General features: G+C 41.7%; 1 protein-coding gene across 1 annotated transcript in view; it reads left to right on the top strand.

Annotated features, from left to right (window-relative positions):
* Nucleotides 1–17,476, top strand: part of AK5 (adenylate kinase 5) — a 260,480-nt gene that overhangs the window by 113,249 nt on the left and 129,755 nt on the right. The window contains exon 7 of the mRNA XM_027536848.1: nt 14,597–14,687. Within this exon, the coding sequence (XP_027392649.1) occupies nt 14,597–14,687 (91 nt within the window). The remainder of the gene's footprint in view (nt 1–14,596; nt 14,688–17,476) is intronic.

Genomic DNA, 17,476 nt, shown 5'->3' with positions numbered 1-17,476 from the left:
AAGAAATGAGGATGGTTGTTTAAATGGGTCTGAAATTGGAAATGATCTTAAAACTAAAAATAGAGAGGAAAAAGAATGTGAGATAACTAAGCACATAGGATTTGCCCCTCACAGAGCTAAAATAGCTTAGTTCTTAAGAGTGCAAGTATAGCAGTAAGACAGACTTGAGTTCATACTCAGGCCCTGTTCTTCACCAGTTTTGACCTTAAATAAGTATTACATTTGAGCCAACTATTTGCTTGAGAGAGTGACACCTCAGGTTGTTCTGGGGTTTATTGGGAAGTTAACAAAATGCTTTGCCTATTGCCTGGCAGACAGTTAAAGAAAGAAAGAAAGAAAGAGGTCGCTCAGTCGTGTCCGACTCTTTGCGACCCCGTGGACTGTAGCCTACCAGGCTCCTCCGTCCATGGGATTCTCCAGGCAAGAATACTGGAGTGGGTTGCCATTTCCTTCTCCAGGGGATCTTCCCAACCCAGGGATCGAACCCAGGTCTCCCGCATTGGAGGCAGACGCTTTAACCTCTGAGCCATCGTGAGACTTAAATGGAAGAGGAAGAAGCTACCAAATCAAAAACTCCCAGAAAGCTTTCAAAGAACTTAAGGAAGCAAAAAAATGCATCACCAGGCAATCCCTTCTCAGAAGGTGAATTCTAGAATTTTAAGGCAAAGGCACCCTTATTTTCTTCAAAGAAACTGCGGCTTTTGTACATTTTCTCTTTGTCACTGAAAGAAGTGCTGTTCCTTTCCTTTCTTCATTTCACTTTCTCTCACTTGTTCAGAAGTTGGCTCATGGATCAACTTCTCCAGAAAACCTTCTCTGACCCTCCCCAACCCCACTGCCCACCTGTGCGGCCCCAGCTCCTGAGACACCCCATGTGCGCCCCATTGAGGCCCTTCCCGCATGAACTGTTCTTAACAGTTTACCAGTTTCTCGACATAGACCTTAAACTCCGTGGGGGCAGCTGCGCTATACTGTGTGCTGTTCTCAGTCGTGTCCAACTCTTCACCATAACTATAACCCACCAGGCAGTCCATGGGATTCTCCAGACAAGAACACTGGAGAGGATGGCTATCCCCTTCTCCACGGGATCTTCCTGACCCAGGGAATCAGACTCCAGTCTCCTGTGTCTCCTGCATTGCAGGCAGATTCTTTACCACTGAGCCACTGGGGATGCCTGCCCCCTACCTCCATGAAGGCAGAAGCGCTGCCATGTTTGACTGAATGAAATTTAATTATTTCTCCAAAGTCATACTTACTTCCTGCCCATGTCTTCAACAACGAGAAACATGACTCTTCTAAGAGTTATTTTATTATTCAGAATTATTTCTGACTATTCCAGTAAACCATGTTTTCATCAATGTTAAATGACATCCTAAAGAAGTCTATAAAAAGAAACAACCTCTCAGTACTGGTAACAGAAAATGTGTATTAACTAAGAAGGAATTTGATTTAAACTCCTATTTTTCTACTTGTAAGTGACATCTTTCATCCTAAGGTCCTGTGTTCACATTGCAAAATACATTTCCCTTCATTTTTCTTTTTCTGAACTGATCTCTGATTCCACTTGATCTCCACTGAATTGCCCATATAATTATAAAATGACCCTATTTGGCTATGACTGTAAAAGTCAACACTGCTAGTGAGAAATTTTTAAAAGTAAAAGAATGCAGCATCTCAACTAAGAAAAATAAATAAAAGGAAGGAAAAAAAATAAGTAAAAGAAAACAGAATGAGCCTGATTTTCCCGGGGCCTAAATTAGCCCCTAGTCACACATCTGGCACTTTCAGATTTTTTTTCAGGCTGCCAGGATACCACTTAGGGCTTGTAGAGGAGACATTGAGCGCTGGAGAGAATGGAGCCTGTAATTAGCAAAGTTACCAAATGTCACACGAGGCTGAAAGTCGACTTCTGAGACTGTTAACTAGTTTCTTTAGTTTTAGACACTTTATTGGCAAAGGTTTAAATCTGTTTGTCACCACCTTGTAGCTTTTATAAAGTCTCAAACTGCTGGAATGCTGGGAGGAAAGGGAAAAAATGGAAAATAGGAAGGAAAGGGGTATTTTAATTAATTGAATTTCCTGGTTAATTCAGTCTGATGAGTACTTGCTGTCTAACTGCTGGGCTCAGCACCATATTAAGTCTGATAGAGAAAAGATAGGAACCACGTGAGGCTATTTACGCCCACAGCAAGTTTATCTTGCCTATGCTCCTCTATTTTCTTCTTTTAACCTTTCTTTATCAAATCTTTGCAAAATATTTTAGTCCTCACTGGTGCCTTAATAATTACAAAAAACCAGACATGATTTAATCTTCCTGTCGTGTATTTCCGATATCCAGCACACCCTGGAACAAAGTAGGTGCTCAGTAAGTCTTTACTGAATTGAATTGTATGATGTAGATCCTTGATGATCCCAAGACATATTCGAAACTTTTCTTATGTGACAAAAATCCGCTGTGTCCACAGGGTTCCCAGGACACCCTGTCACTCTGTGCTGACCTAAAGGGTTGAGATCAGGGGAGGGAGGCACATGAGGGAAGGGATATATATATAAAATTATGACTGATTCATGTTGTTGTATGGCAGAAACCAACACAACATGTAAACATTGTAAAGCAATTTTCCTCCAATTAAAAAAAATCCACTGTATCAATCTATTTGATGAGCTGCAGATCTATTAAATATTTCTTAATTAACTTCTGAGTGAGAAGGAACATATCGTTTAGTTGTTGTTCAGTCACTCAGTCGTGTCTGACTCTTTGCGACCCCATAGACTGCAGCACGCCAGGCCTCCCTGTCATTTACCATCTCCCAGAGCCTGCTCAAGCTCATGTCCAGAGTCAGTGATGCCATCCAAACCATCTCGTCCTCTGTCATCCCCTTCTCCTCATGCCTTCCACCTTTCCTAGCATCAGGGTCTTTTCCAGTGAGTCAGCTCTTTGCATCAGGTGGCCAAAGTATTGGAGCTTCACCTTCAGCATCAGTCCTTCTAATGAATATTCAGGGTTGATTTCCTTTAGGATGGACTGGTTGGATCTCCTTGCTGTCCAAAGGACTCTCAAGCATCTTCTCCAACACCACAGTTCAAAAGCATCAATTTTTCGGCGTTCAGCCTTCTTTGTGGTCCAACTCTCACATCCATACATGACTACTGGAAAATCCATAGCTTTGACCAAACAGACCTTTGTTGGCAAAGTGTCTCTGCTTTTTAATATGCTGTTTAGGTTGGTCATTTAGTAGTATCTTAAAAATATATTGCAATGCATGAGACAGGGTGCTCAGGGCTGGTGCACTGTGATGACCCTGAGGGATGGGATGGGGAGGGAGGTAGGAGGGGGTTTCAGGATGGGGAACACATGTACACCCGTGGCTGATTCATGTCAATATATGGCAAAACCACTACAATTTTGTAAAGTAATTAGCCTCCAATTAAAATAAATAAATTAATTAAAAAAATATATTGAATACTTTCCCATGTACTAAAATAGTGGGGTTTTTTCAGCTACCTCCATTGGAACATCTCTAGGTTCAATCCTTGGTCAGGGAACTAAGATCCTGTAAGCTGTGCAGTGTGACCAAAAAAAAATGTTTATACCATTTATATATATGCTTTCTTTGGCAAAGTAATTTTACTTTTCTTTTCTCCTAGCTTAAGATAGAATTGACATATTATATTGTGTAAGTTTCAGATAGAGAATGTGATGATTTGATACACATATATGTTGTGAAATGATTCCCACAATAAGGTTAACAGACCCGTCACCTCATGATTACAATGTGTGTGTGTGTGTGTGTGTGTGCATGTGTGTGGTGAAAGCATCTAAGATCTACTCTTTTAGCAACTTTCCAAAATATGATACAGTATTGTTAACTATAGTCACTGTGCTGAATATTAGATCCACAGAATTTATTCATCTTATAAAGGAAATTTGTACCATTTGACTGACATCTCCCCATTCCTGCCCCCTCTTAGCCCCTGGCAACCACCATTCTCTGGAGTTTGGCTTTTTTTAGATGCCAGACTTAATTTGAAAAGTGTCTTATCATAGTGCCAACAGATCCATGAGCAAAATACTGAGCTCTTGATTTTGGTTCATGATCTGAACATTGCTTAGCCTGAGGACATCTGCTCTAGGGTTCTACTTGAGTCTGCAAAGTATTAAAAACCAGCTACTGTAGCCACACACTCTCTAGCTCAAAAATTGTTCAAGATCCAGTTTCCACCACCGACTTGAGTCTTTATGCTTTGGCTCTTCTCTCCCATCAACAACCTTCTGCACGTCCTAAGACCTAGCCTTTCCCCTCTTATCGCAGGTGGTCTGGCTTTGGATCCACTATCCCTTAATGAAACAACCAGAGCTCTGGGAAAGAAGTGTGGAATGCTGCCTGCCAGTCAGGGGCAGAGCTGACACCCTGGCTGGGATGTGGGGAGGAACCGTTGAGCTAAGGCTGTGCCTCGGGTGCTCGTGGATGGGGAATCCTCTGAGGCAGAACCAGAAGAGCTTCTGCAGGAAGTGCTAGACCAAAAATGGACCCCGATCAGAAATCTACTCTCCAACCCCAGAGAGGCTTTTAGAAGGAGGGTAGGCTTACTCTTTCTCTGATTACTGAGGAAGGATTGAGTGGTAATGAGAGGAGAAAAATAGAATCCTTGCTGGATGACTTTAGTTCTCTTAACAAACTGAAGGGCAGGGTTGTTTAAGTTTTAGAAGGCTACTGGAGAAGGTACAACCAGAGTCAACAGTGGACCAAGAGGGATAGCCAGCTTTCCTGTGTAAGTGATAGCCTTAAGCTAAAGACCCTGAGAAAGAGCCCTGCTTGGAGTTGGGACGTCATCTGCCTCCTGCTGTCAATTTTGCTTGTCCTTGCTTCTTCCGAGGCTCCGGGTCAGCCTACAGGGAGGTTCCTCTGCCAACAGCCACATCCATTTGGCAGGGTACACATATCATACAGAGAAATAAAATTACCTACTATGGCCTCAAAATGGAAAGTCAGATCAAGGATATTTGGGTATATTGCACCTAGACCTAGTTTGGCTTGGCTTCAGGGGATTCTTAGAGGTCTATTCTGAGAGTACTCCTTTAGGACTTTAGCCCTGATTTGCTCTACAAGAGCCCAGCTAAGATCTAAGGCTTCTGGGACTTCCCTAGTGGTTCAGTGGTTTAAGACTTCACCTTCGACCCCTGGTTGGGGAGCTAAAACCCTACATGCCTTCTAGTCAAAAAAAAAAAAAATCAGAAGCAATATTGTAGCAAAGTCAATAAAGACTTTAAAAATGGTCCACGTTAAAAAAAGTCTGGAAAAAAAAAAAAGACCTATGGCTGGCCCATGATTCTGATCCTGACATCCTTGACAGTTTGATATAGGCAGATATGCATTCAGATCCTGGCTTGACCACCTACATGATCTTGATCAAGTTATTTAATCTCTGAAACTGAGTTTTTAAATCTGAGGATGATGACACCTCTTCTAAGTAATATTGTAGGGATTTAATGATAAAGTGTATAAAGAAAAGCTTAACAATATATGGCACACAATAGATGCTCAAAAAAAATGGCAACAGTATCTAGTTCTTCAGTTAGTTCCTTTTCATTGTTGATTGCTATAAAGATTCTGAAAAAATGTCCTCAGAGCTAGTATAGTAGGAGTAATCAAAATTCTCTGGAGTAAGCCTTCTTCTCTCTAGCATAAGTCAGTCATTACATTGTTAAGATTTCAAGTTCAGGAAGAAATTTTTTTCTAAAGCACATCATAAATGCTGCAGCCATTTCCTCTGGGATCTTTTCATTGTGTTGACTTTTTCCCAACAAAAATTTTTAGATGCTGCCCATGTCCATAATCAAAATGTCCAGTGAAAATAAAGATTCTGTATAAATTGCTGAGAAAAGAAGTCTTTTAATCAGTTATTCACAACTTTCTAATGTTCTTGTACTCATCACTTTGCATAAGAATTACACTTATTTTTAAATCTAGTTTAATTCACATTTTACCCTTATTTCATTCTGTAAGGAAATATTTTCTATACATCCCAGTTTTACAGGGACATATCACAGTAATTCTGTTCCTCAAAGCATGGGATTGGGACTTCCCTGGTGGTCAAGTGGTTAGAATTTCGTGTTCTCACTGCCAAGGACCCAGGTCCAATCCCTGATGTAGGAACTAAGATCTCATAAGCTGCAAGGTGTGGCAAAAAAAAGTTAAATTTAAAAATAAAAAGCATGGAATTGATTTGGCTTTCCCAGACAGAATATTGTCCCTACCAGCCCTACCCCAACCAAATCTACTTTGATGCTACTCTTCAAGTTTTGTGGTTAATTATGAAGCTTTAGAAATACAGTTCTGTAGAATATAAACTGTCTTTACTATTGATACATTGCTGATAACTACAGGTTTCACTCCAATGATGGCAGGTTTTAAAATTATTACTATTTTAGTGAAAACTCCAATTTTTGTTGGAGAAAAGTGAAATACTGTAAAGAGGATACCAGCCAATCAAGTTGTTAGAAGAAAGTTTCTAGACATAGAAAAGTTTTGAAGGGCCAGTGATTTTTTTTTTAATTTATTAATTAACTTAAGGCTTTTTTCTTATTGAAATAGAATGGTGGTAGTTTAGTCACTAAGTGGTGTCTGACTCTTGCAACCCCATGGACTGTAGCCCACCAGGCTCCTCTGTCTATGTGATTTCCCAGGCGAGAATACTGGAGTAGGTTGCCACTTCCTCCTCCAGGGGATCTTCCCAACCCAGGGACTGAACCCAGGTCTCCCTCAGTGCCGGCAGATTCTTTACTGACTGAGCATACAATATTATGTCAGTTTCAGATGTAAAGTTTTCTTTTAAACAGTAGAGATAGAGAGATCCAAGTGGAGTGTGAAATCCAAATATGTATTTTTAAAGACACAGAAAGGAAAACAATTATAGGTTTGCAGACAAGTTTGCTGGTCCATTTGAGCCCATCCCTGATGTCCACACCCTGAAGTCAGGATGCTTCACATGGGAGTGGCCTGGAGAAACCTGCGCTCTACCACAGTTACTCTGAGACTTGGGACATGCATTGGCAGACATCATTCTTCCATGCCCTATTGTTAAATTTTTACTGGAATATAATTGATTTATAATGTAGTATTACTTTCCTCTGTACAGCAAAGAGAATCAGTTATGTGCTAAGTCACTTCAGTCGTATCTAACTCTTTGTGACCCCATGGACTGTACCCCGCCAGTCTCCTCTGTCCATGGGATTCTCCAGGCCAGAATAGTGGAGTGGGTTGCCATGCCCTCCTCCCGGGGATCTTCCTGACCCAGGGATCGAACCCACATCTCTCAGATGTCCTGCATTGGCAGGCGGATTCTTTACCACTAGCGCCACCTGGGAAGCCCGAATCAGTTATACATATACATATATCCACTGTTTTTTATTCTTTTCCCATATAGATCATTATAGAATATTGAGTATAGAGTTCCCTGTACTACTCTATTGTTCTTATTAGTTATGTATTTTATAAATAGTATAGTATAGTGAAGTCACTCAGTCATGTCTGACTCTTTGCGACCCCGTGGACTGTAGCCTACCAGGCTTCTCCGTCCATGGGATTCTCCAGGCAAGAATACTGGAGTGGGTTACCATTTCCTTCTCCAAGGGATCTTCCCGACCCAAGGATTGAACCTGGGTATCCCACATTGGAGGCAGACGCTTTAACCTCTGGATATATATATGTCAGTCCCAGTCTCCCAATTTATCCCTCCCCGCAAGAGCCAGTGTTTTGCGTGTTGAGGGATCTCCAGTAGCAAATGATGAAAACCATTTGGTAGAGACGAGGCTTACTTGAAATGTCTGCAGGAAACCAGGGGGAAGTGAAACATTCAAGACTCTGGCTTGATGTTCAGAGAATGATATTTATGGGATATATAAAACTGAGATAATACTAATAACAGAGCCCATTTATTTCCTTCTCAGATGTTGAAGCATAGAAAAAAACAGGAGACAGACCTAAGTTTACTGAAAGGTGGAATCTAAAAAGACTGAACTTTTATTCTCCTTTTTGAGTCCATTTAGTATATTTTATAGACCTAACATTCCTAGCTAGCAGTGCTAAGAATACAGAAAGCCTCATCTCTATGGAGAAGATCTGGGAAGCCTGTTGCAGTCTGGAAATCAGAGCCAAAAGAAAACAAACAAGAATTCATTTCTGCCATTAAAATTGCAAACCATCATTGTTGCAATCTACTATAATTTCCTTTCCTAATCTAGATATATTTTGTATGATTTTGAAAGCTGTTACAACATTTGTTATTCAAATTAAAACATGTGTTGTAAGTGAACTGGGAAATTTGGTAAGCATCTCATTTTGAAATTTCCAATTGACCTCCCCAGCCCTCTTACATTAAATGACATAAAACAAATCATGCAGACCATGTCCTCTGCAAGTTCTTTCCCTCAGAAAAAAGAAAAGACGTTTGTTAAGATCGCTAGACATTAAACAACAATCACCAAAAAGATAAAGTGCTCATATAACCACAGAATTTCAGAGCTGGGAACAACCTCAGACATCATCTGGTCTAGTGGCACACAATTTCATCTGCCCCCTGAAGCTTGTTGACCCAGAAGATCTATAAAAACTGTTCTTTCTAGAACCTTAATAATCCTATACCTATGCTCGTGTTCTGTCACTCTGTCGTGTCCGACTCTTTGCGACCCTTTGGACAGTAGCCCGCCAGGCTCCTCGTCCATGGGATTTCCCAGGCAGGAACACTGGAGTGTTTTGCCATTTCCTCCTCCAGGGGATCTTCCTGACTCAGAGACTGAACCCACATCTCCAGTTGTCTCCTCTGCAGTATTACCACTTCTGCTATTCGTGTTTTGGAGTTTACAGCACAGGTTCTTTCAGCTCAAACTCAGACAGAAAGAGGGAGAGGGAGGGAGAGGGAAGGAAAGAAAGAGAGAGAAAGGAGGAGAGGAAGAGAATAATTGCTACTCGAGTTTCAACACACTTTTTAGAAACCCCAAAACTGAGAATGCTTTGGTATAGATGAGAGTTTCTCAGCTTTGGCATTACTGACATTTTAGACTGGATAATTCTTTGTTGTGAGGGGGCTGTCCTGTGCACTGTAAGATATTTAGCAGCATCCCTGGCCAGTCTCTCCCTTGCCAGTTGTGACAACCAAAAATATCTAGCAACATTGTCAAATTTGGGGCAGGGGTGGAAGCGGGTGGACCACATTAATCCTGGTTGAGAACCATTGATATGTATGGTTTGTGCAGAAACAAATAATAGATAAAATGTCTGATGATTGAAAAGCCAGTTCTCTACTCATCATACGCACAACCTCTCCAACACTGAATGTTATTATTTCGTGAAGACCTTTTCCTTGAAGTAGCAGCTGTCCTGATAGTACTCAATCAGAATGCTCTCCAAGATCAGTATGCCATGTTATTTGCCAAACAGCTAGACAGAAGAGTCCTATTCTAGTCCTGGAGCTGCCAACGTGGGATGTTACAGAAAATAAGAAAATCTAGGTTAAATTCTGTGGTCCTGATTCAGAAGTCACTGGGCTTCATCAGCTTTTGCATAATCCTAGAGTTGAGTTGGCCATGTGGGTGTCATCTTCCTTCTTTGGGGCTCCCTGTTCATCATCCAAGTGCTTAGGAGTGGTCAATTCAAGAGTCTATCAAGGATATAGTAGTTACTCAGCAAATATTTGTTGAATGCTTTCATGAAAGATGTTTTACTTTGGGTATTTTGCCTTTTGGATTGGACAATTAAGCACTTTATTGTGCCAGAGCTAAACATATCCTTGTTCAAATCAGTTGAAGGATAGGCTATCTTCTAGAAAATCTCAAAGGCACTCGTATTTCATATTCCACAATCCTCAAGTTTAAAAAAAAAAGTGTACGTGTGTGTGTGTGTGTGTGTAAGCACATACCTGCCTTGTCCAAAGTATAGAAGCAGTCAAAGGTATATAGACAATACTCTGTCAAAGAAGGACCGCAGTACAGTCCAGGGTCTGTACTGGTGTGTTAAATATACCATCTCTTTAGTCCTCACAATAATCACACTGTATAGATGCTAAGCACAAGGAAATATATTGTTCAAGGTCAGACAGCAGCTACAAGGGAAGCAGAAATTCAAATCAAGGTCTGGCTGAGTTTTCAGCTGCCTGAGCCCGTTTACAAGCCTCCCTTGACTTACGTGGCCCTTGTGCCCCAGGCCTCTGTTGCCTATTGAATGGAGAACTGTCTGTCCACAGCTGCCCTGCCCTCCAGGGCAGCTGACAGAACCCACCCCCCGGCCCCCGCCAAGCCTCTTCAGGACTGAGGGCTGAGCTTCCTCACTCGAACCTGGTGAGAGCCTATGCAGAGACGGCCCCAGGACCCAACCAGACCAGACCTGCAGGGGCTTGGTGCCTTTCAGCTCTTCTAGATCCACACACTCTGCTGTTCCCTAGAGCATGGGATCTGGCTTCCAGGGGCTGCCGTAGGGTCTAGGCAACCAAACCAGAGGTGGGGGAACTTAAACTCTTCTTAAAGAAAACTGGGACCAGTGGAAGACTATAAACTAAAAGACAGCATATATATGCCTCTCCTTTCCTTCTCCCTCAGACTGTTCTGAGATATACTGGTTCCATTTAGTCTTTCTGGAGACCAGCTGTGACTTCTTGTGAAACTGGGGCCCAGATCAGTACTATGTCACCTTACATCTGCTTCGCTTCTTGCTTTGTCTCAGTTCCCCTTTTCCTTCAAACTTACTGCCCTGGCGTTACACACACACACACACACACACACACACACACAGAGCCCCCAGTAAAGTGTTAATCTATAAGTTTTGCTTTGGTTCTGTTTTTTAGGGTACTGCGGCTAAAACATAAGCTTTAATTTATAAAATGACATGCTATTACCCATCTTTCAAAAGTCCAGGAAAAATAAAAACAAACCTTCTATTAGTAGAGCTTACCTCATACTGATCATAGCTGACAAATATTTTGAAAGAAAGAAAAAGAAGCCATGGTCTACAGGTGTGGGAAGCAGTGCATTAAGGTGGCACTAATCTTGCCTTTGAGAAACGCTGGACTGGAAGAAACACAAGCTGGAATCAAGATTGCCAGAAGAAATATCAATAATCTCAGATATGTAGATGACACCACCCTTATGGCAGAAAGTGAAGAGGAACTCAAAAGCCTCTTGATGAAAGTGAAAGTGGAGAGTGAAAAAGTTGGCTTAAAGCTCAACATTCAGAAAACGAAGATCATGGCATCCGGTCCCATCACTTCATGGGAAATAGATGGGGAAACAGTGGAAACAGTGTCAGACTTTATTTTGGGGGGCCCCAAAATCACTACAGATGGTGATTGCAGCCATGAAATTAAAAGACGCTTACTCCTTGGAAGGAAAGTTATGACCAACCTAGATAGCATATTCAAAAGCAGAGACATTACTTTGCCAACAAAGGTTCTTCTAGTCAAGGCTATGGTTTTTCCTGTGGTCATGTATGGATGTGAGAGTTGGACTGTGAAGAAGGCTGAGCACCAAAGAATTGATGCTTTTGAACTGTGGTGTTGGAGAAGATTCTTGAGAGTCCCTTGGACTGCAAGGAGATCCAACCAGTCCATTCTGAAGGAGATCAGCCCTGGGATTTCTTTGGAGGGAATGATGCTGAAGCTGAAACTCCAGTACTTTGGCCACCTCACGCGAAGAGCTGACTTATTGGAAAAGACTCTGATGCTGGGAGGGATTGGGGGCAGGAGGAGAAAGGGACGCCAGAGGATGAGATGGCTGGATGGCATCACTGACTCGATGGACTGGGAGTTTATGATGGACAGGGAGGCCTGGCATGCTGCGATTCATGGGGTCACAAAGAGTCGGACATGACTGAGCGACTGAACTGAATTGAACTGAATCTTGCCTTATCTGCCTAACCACCATATGCTTTTCTCCCTCTTGCATTTAGACAAAAGGCTGTGTTAACACTTGTTTGAGTACCAGGACTCTGTTTATCTGACTATGATGAGCCTGTGTAGCCTAGTAGGATGGAAAGTGTCAACTGTCCTAAATTCAAGCCCTATTGCTTCTGCATATTTGGTGTTTGACTTGAGAAAGTAATGATACCTGCATAGATATTTCCTCACCTGTAAAATAGAAACAAGATAATCTGCCTCACCTTTCCCATGGGCTGATGTGACACCGTGAGAGTATGTTGAAGCATCACACAGGTGTGCTTTAACTGTGTGAGGGGAGGTTAGGTAATAACTTTCTAATTTAGTCTTCTGAATTCCCATCACTAAAAATAATGAAGCACTTCAGTAAGAAAATGTAAAGGAATAAAACTTTTAAATCTTTTCAGATATGTTTAAGGTAATAATTAAGCTTAAAAACCAAGATGGACTAGGGACTTCCCTAGTGGTCCAGTGGGTAAGACACTGAGCTTACACTGCAGGGGACACTGGTTCAATCCCTAGTCTGGGAACTAAGATTTCACAAGCTGTGCAGCATAGCCAAAAAATAGAGGAGAAAAAAAGCTATGATGGAATAAAAGAGACTGGATTTTACCTCCCACATGAAACAAACAAACAGAAATAAACATAAAATATATTAAAAAAAACAATTTTAAGACAGTGATGTCAGACGATCAGATGATTCTCCAAGAGAAAAGAAACATGTGATGGGCCCTGTGATTGCCCTCAGCTGACCACTGGAGAATTTCCAGGCTACAGCGCGTGGAGAGGGAAGCTCTAGGGGGAATGGCGGACTTCACAAATTGAGCAGATGGAGCTCAGACCCCCAAGAGACCAAGGTGGCTGGAGTTCAAAGGACAGAGTATCAAAGATACAAGAGATGCACAGAGAGAAAACTCTGGAGATCTGCAGGATCCAGCAGAGTACAAATCAGGCATGCATGTGAGGAAACTGTGCAAAGCTGAGGGAAAAACAACCCAAAAGGATCAGCAGGAACAGTAGCTGGAGCTCACACTGGGCTAAGAAGAGTGCCTGTTTCTACCAGCCAGACTGAAAAAAAATCCCTTAATTCACAAGGCACTGGCAGAGTACTTGAAAAAAATTTGCCACAACAGTGGGAAATAGTTAACCATAAACTAAATACTGCTGTGGTCAAGTCTAATAAATCTTAGACACATGGCCTGAAAGGATCAAGTTGTTTCCAATAATTAAAATTCATTCCAGAACAAAGCTCAAAAATATTTATAGAAGTTATTATAGTTGTATTTCATATGTTCAAAACCTTGCATTTCATATCTTCAAAACTCTCTATAGAGAGTTTCTAAGACTCAAATCAACTATCTGTGGATAAAAACTACAGTATTCAAGGTAAAAGACGTCTGCTGTTGCTGCTGCTAAGTCGTTTCAGTCATGTCTGACTCTGTGCAACCCCATAGACGGCAGCCCACCAGGCTCCACTGTCCCTGGGATTCTCCAGGCAAGAATACTGAAGTGGGTTGCCATTTCCTTCCCCAATGTATGAAAGTAAAAAGTGAAAGTGAAGTCGATCAGTCGTGTCGGACTCTTCGCGACCCCATGGACTGTAGCCTACCAGGCCCCTCCATCCATGGGATTTTCCCGGCAAGAGTACTGGAGTGGGTTCCAATGTCCTTCTCCCAAAAGACGTCTAGGATGGAATAAATAGTATATCCATACAATGAAATACTACTGAGCAATGAAAAGGAGTGAGCTTGATAAAATCTCAAAACAGTTGTGCTAAAAGAATCCAGACAAAAATGTTTCAAGCTGTGCCATTCCTTTACTTGAAATTCTAGAAGATGCAAAGTAATCTCTAGTGACAGAAAACATATCAGTGATTATCTGATGAGGGGGCAGAAGGAAAGCATTCTCAAGAGGCACAAGGAAACTTTAGGGAGTGATAGAGATGCTCACTATTTTGATTTTTATGATGGTTTCACAGGTGTGCACAGATGTCAAAGCTTATCATTTTGTACACTTTAAATATGTGCAGTTTATTGTATATCAATTATAATTTAAAAAACTAAAGAGACTAAAGTGAATTTCTAAAAACCATTGAACAACTTGGGAAATAGAGGATTTAAAAATGTAGCCACATTTAATGTTTAAAATTTTGTAAATTTTAGAAAATGTTTCAAGATTTAAATCTATAATTTTTGTTACATCTAAACCTATAGTGTCTATAGACTATACCTATAGAATAGCATCTATATTTGTATAGTAGCTAAAATTTGTTTGAGGGTTCTCTCTTTTTCCTTTTTGTAGCAACAAATTAGAAAACCTATTCCCCCTGTTGATTGGAAATATTTTCATGAAGGAGGATGGGGGAGTATTTCAAAACAAAACTAAGAATCAGAAAGCCACAAGTTATTAATTTTTCCAAAGCTTGTTTTAGAAATTAAGAAAATTATACCCATTTTTCTTAACCGTAAGTGACTGCACACTTACTTTCTAACACCCCTTTCTGTTTGATATGAGGTCTGGGCTTGAAAAATCCTCTAAATATCTGATTAAAGACTCCAGGACTTTAATTCCTATTGTCCTCCTTCATTAGAGATGCATGCTCATTATATTTTGGGCTGAATTAATTTATGTATTCTCATGCTCCCAACTTCTCTGTCTTGATTTCTCCCAGTTTGATGCCGACCGAGATGAGGATGAGGTGTTCTATGACATCAGCATGGCAGTTGACAGCAAGTTATTTCCAAACAAAGAGGCTGCAGCAGGTAAGTCACCATGTCCTTTGGGCTACAGTACACCCTGCTCCCCTGCCAAGTGTCTGGGGCTTTGTAGTAACGCCAGAGCTCAACATACTGCTGTAAGGTTGTGAGGATGATGCTGTCCTCAGAGCTTTATACCTTCTGGTTTAAAAATAAAGGTACAAAACAACATAGAAAAGAGCCATATATCTGGTTCTTATGGTTGCTGCCTTTCTTCCAGTCATTGCACAGGCAAATTAGCAGGTAGTCACAATATAGCATAGGATCTACATTACTATGGGATTTCCCTAGAGGCTCAGATGGTAAAAAATCTGCCCTAAATGCAGGAGATGTGGGTGGGAAAATCCCCTGGAGGAGGAAAGGGCAACCCACTCCAGTATTTTTGCCTAGAGAATTCCATGGACACAGGAGCCGGGCAGGCTACAGTCCAGGGGGTTGCAAAGAGTCAGACATGACTAAGCAACTAACACTTCACTACTTCTGCTGCTGCTGTGGCTGCTAAGTCGCTTCAGTCGTGTCTGACTCTGTGCAACCCCATGGACAGCAGCCCACGAGGCTCCTCTGTCCCTGGGATTCTCCAGGCAAGAACACTGGAGTGGGTTGCCATTTCTTTCTCCAATGCATGAAAGTGAAAAGTGAAAGTGAAGTCGCTCAGTCGTGTCTGACTCTTCGCGACCCCATGGACTGCAGCCCACCAGGCTCCTCCATCCATGGATTTTCCAGGCAAGAGTACTGGATTGGGGTACCATTGCCTCACCACTTCTATGTTACTATAATTAAAAGTTAATCTAACCCATAACTTGAGCACAATGAAAGTTACAACTTCTCCAGGCCGCCCTAACACATATATGTCTCTCCTGAACCGCCAGGGAAAAATCCTCCCCTTGGGTCTTCTAGATTCCCCCATTCCAACCCACTGCCCCTGTTGTGGCCCTGACCCTTCTCTTTCTATACCTAGAAGTTTGACACTATATATCTGCTCAAGTAGTCAGTACTCACAGTTCCATCCTTGACCCTTTTCTCACTCTCTTATACACTTTACCTGCATCAACTCATTGCCCCTTATGGTTTCAACCATCACTTCTACATGTTTGACTCTCAAATCTTTGTCTCAATCCTGACCTTTCTTCTCAGTTACAGCCTCAGTGAATAAAGACCAAAAGTTCTGGGCTGTAAAGAAAAAGGCTAAAAAAAAAAAAGAAAAAGGCTAAACATCTAAAATTTTAAGCTGTATTTGAAGCCCACTAAGAACAGGTTTTAAGAAAGACTTTTTTTTTTTTAAAGAGAAGGCAGTAGTCTTTCTGGGCAAACTCACAGAGCACAGATAACTGATATAAACTCACCTGCCTGATTTTCCAGTGATATTTACAGAAAGATAGCCTGTTACAGGAAAGAAGGAATATGGAGAAGTATGTCAGATCGTGTAAACAAGAGTACCACTGCTTCAAAAAAAGTTGTAGACCTATGTTTTTTGTTTGTTTTGTTTTGTTTGACCACCCTTAAGGTAGTTCCCCCACCAGGGATCGAACCCAAGCTCTCTACACTGAAGAACAGAGTTTTAACCACTGGACTACCAGGGAAGTCTTGAGACCTGTGTTTTTAAGTTAATATTTAATTCATAACATTGATTTTAGACCTCTCACAACAAATCTCTATCTGATAGATACCTTCAATTTCCAAACAGCAGAGCAGAGGAGAAAATTTAAACTGCCTCTTCTTTAGAACTTCCAGCACTTTATGACTCTCAAGTAGCATTTCTCCAAAGTGGCCTCATCCTACAGTGATGTAGCTGTGCTGTATAAAGTACATTCAGTAAATTCTGTCTTCATCCTCTTCAGGTCCCCTTGGTAGAGTGCACCAAGAAACCCCCATAGCAGGGGTTTCGAGGGGCCCCTCCTGCCTTCCTACAGCTCTGAGCTTATGAACAGAGAGGTCTGTGTTCACAGCCACAACTCCCTAACCCCCCTCCATTCCCAAGACCGCTGAAAACATACAAGACCTCTACTCAGCCTTAGAGTAAACCCCTTCTATCTGTGACAGCCCTGGTGAGTGAAGTGTTCCCAGGAGAGCCTGTGGTAAACTGGAAATAAACCTATCCTTACCAGAGGCTGCCACTTCACAGCCCCAGACTATTGTTCAGTTCAGTTGCTCAGTTGTGTCCGACTCTTTGCGACCCTATGGACTGCAGCACGCCAGGCCTCCCTATCCATCACCAACCCCTGGAGTTTACTCAAACTCATGTCCATTGAGTCGGTGATGCCATCCAACCATCTCATCCTCTGTTGTCCCCTTCTCCTCCCACCTTCAATCTTTTCCAACATCAGGGTCTTTTCCAATGAGTCTGTTCTTCACATCAGGTGGCCAAAGTATTGGAATTTCAGCTTCAGCATCAGTCCTTCCAATGAATATTCAGGATTTATTTCCTTTAGGATGGACTGGTTGGATCGCCTTGCAGTCCAAGGGACTCTCAAGAGTCTTCTCCAACACCACAGTTCAAAAGCATCAATTCTTTGGTGCTCAGCTTTCTTTATAGTCCAACTATCACATTCATACATGTCTACTGGGAAAACCATAGCTTTGGATTAAAAATTTACTGAGCATGGCCCCGCCCATCAGAACAAGACCCAGTTTCCCCCTCCGTCTGGATGGATGAATTTAACTCAGATGACCATTGTATCTACTACTGTCGGCAAGAATCCCTTAGAAGAAATAGAGTAGCCATCATAGTCAACAAAAGAGTCTGAAATGCAGTACTTGGATGCAATCTCAAAAATGACAGAACAATCTCTGTTCAT

The sequence above is a fragment of the Bos indicus x Bos taurus genome, chromosome 3 (genome assembly GCF_003369695.1).
Source record: "Bos indicus x Bos taurus breed Angus x Brahman F1 hybrid chromosome 3, Bos_hybrid_MaternalHap_v2.0, whole genome shotgun sequence".
Classification (NCBI taxonomy): domain Eukaryota; kingdom Metazoa; phylum Chordata; class Mammalia; order Artiodactyla; family Bovidae; genus Bos; species Bos indicus x Bos taurus.
This window is presented reverse-complemented; position numbering and strand designations above follow the sequence as displayed.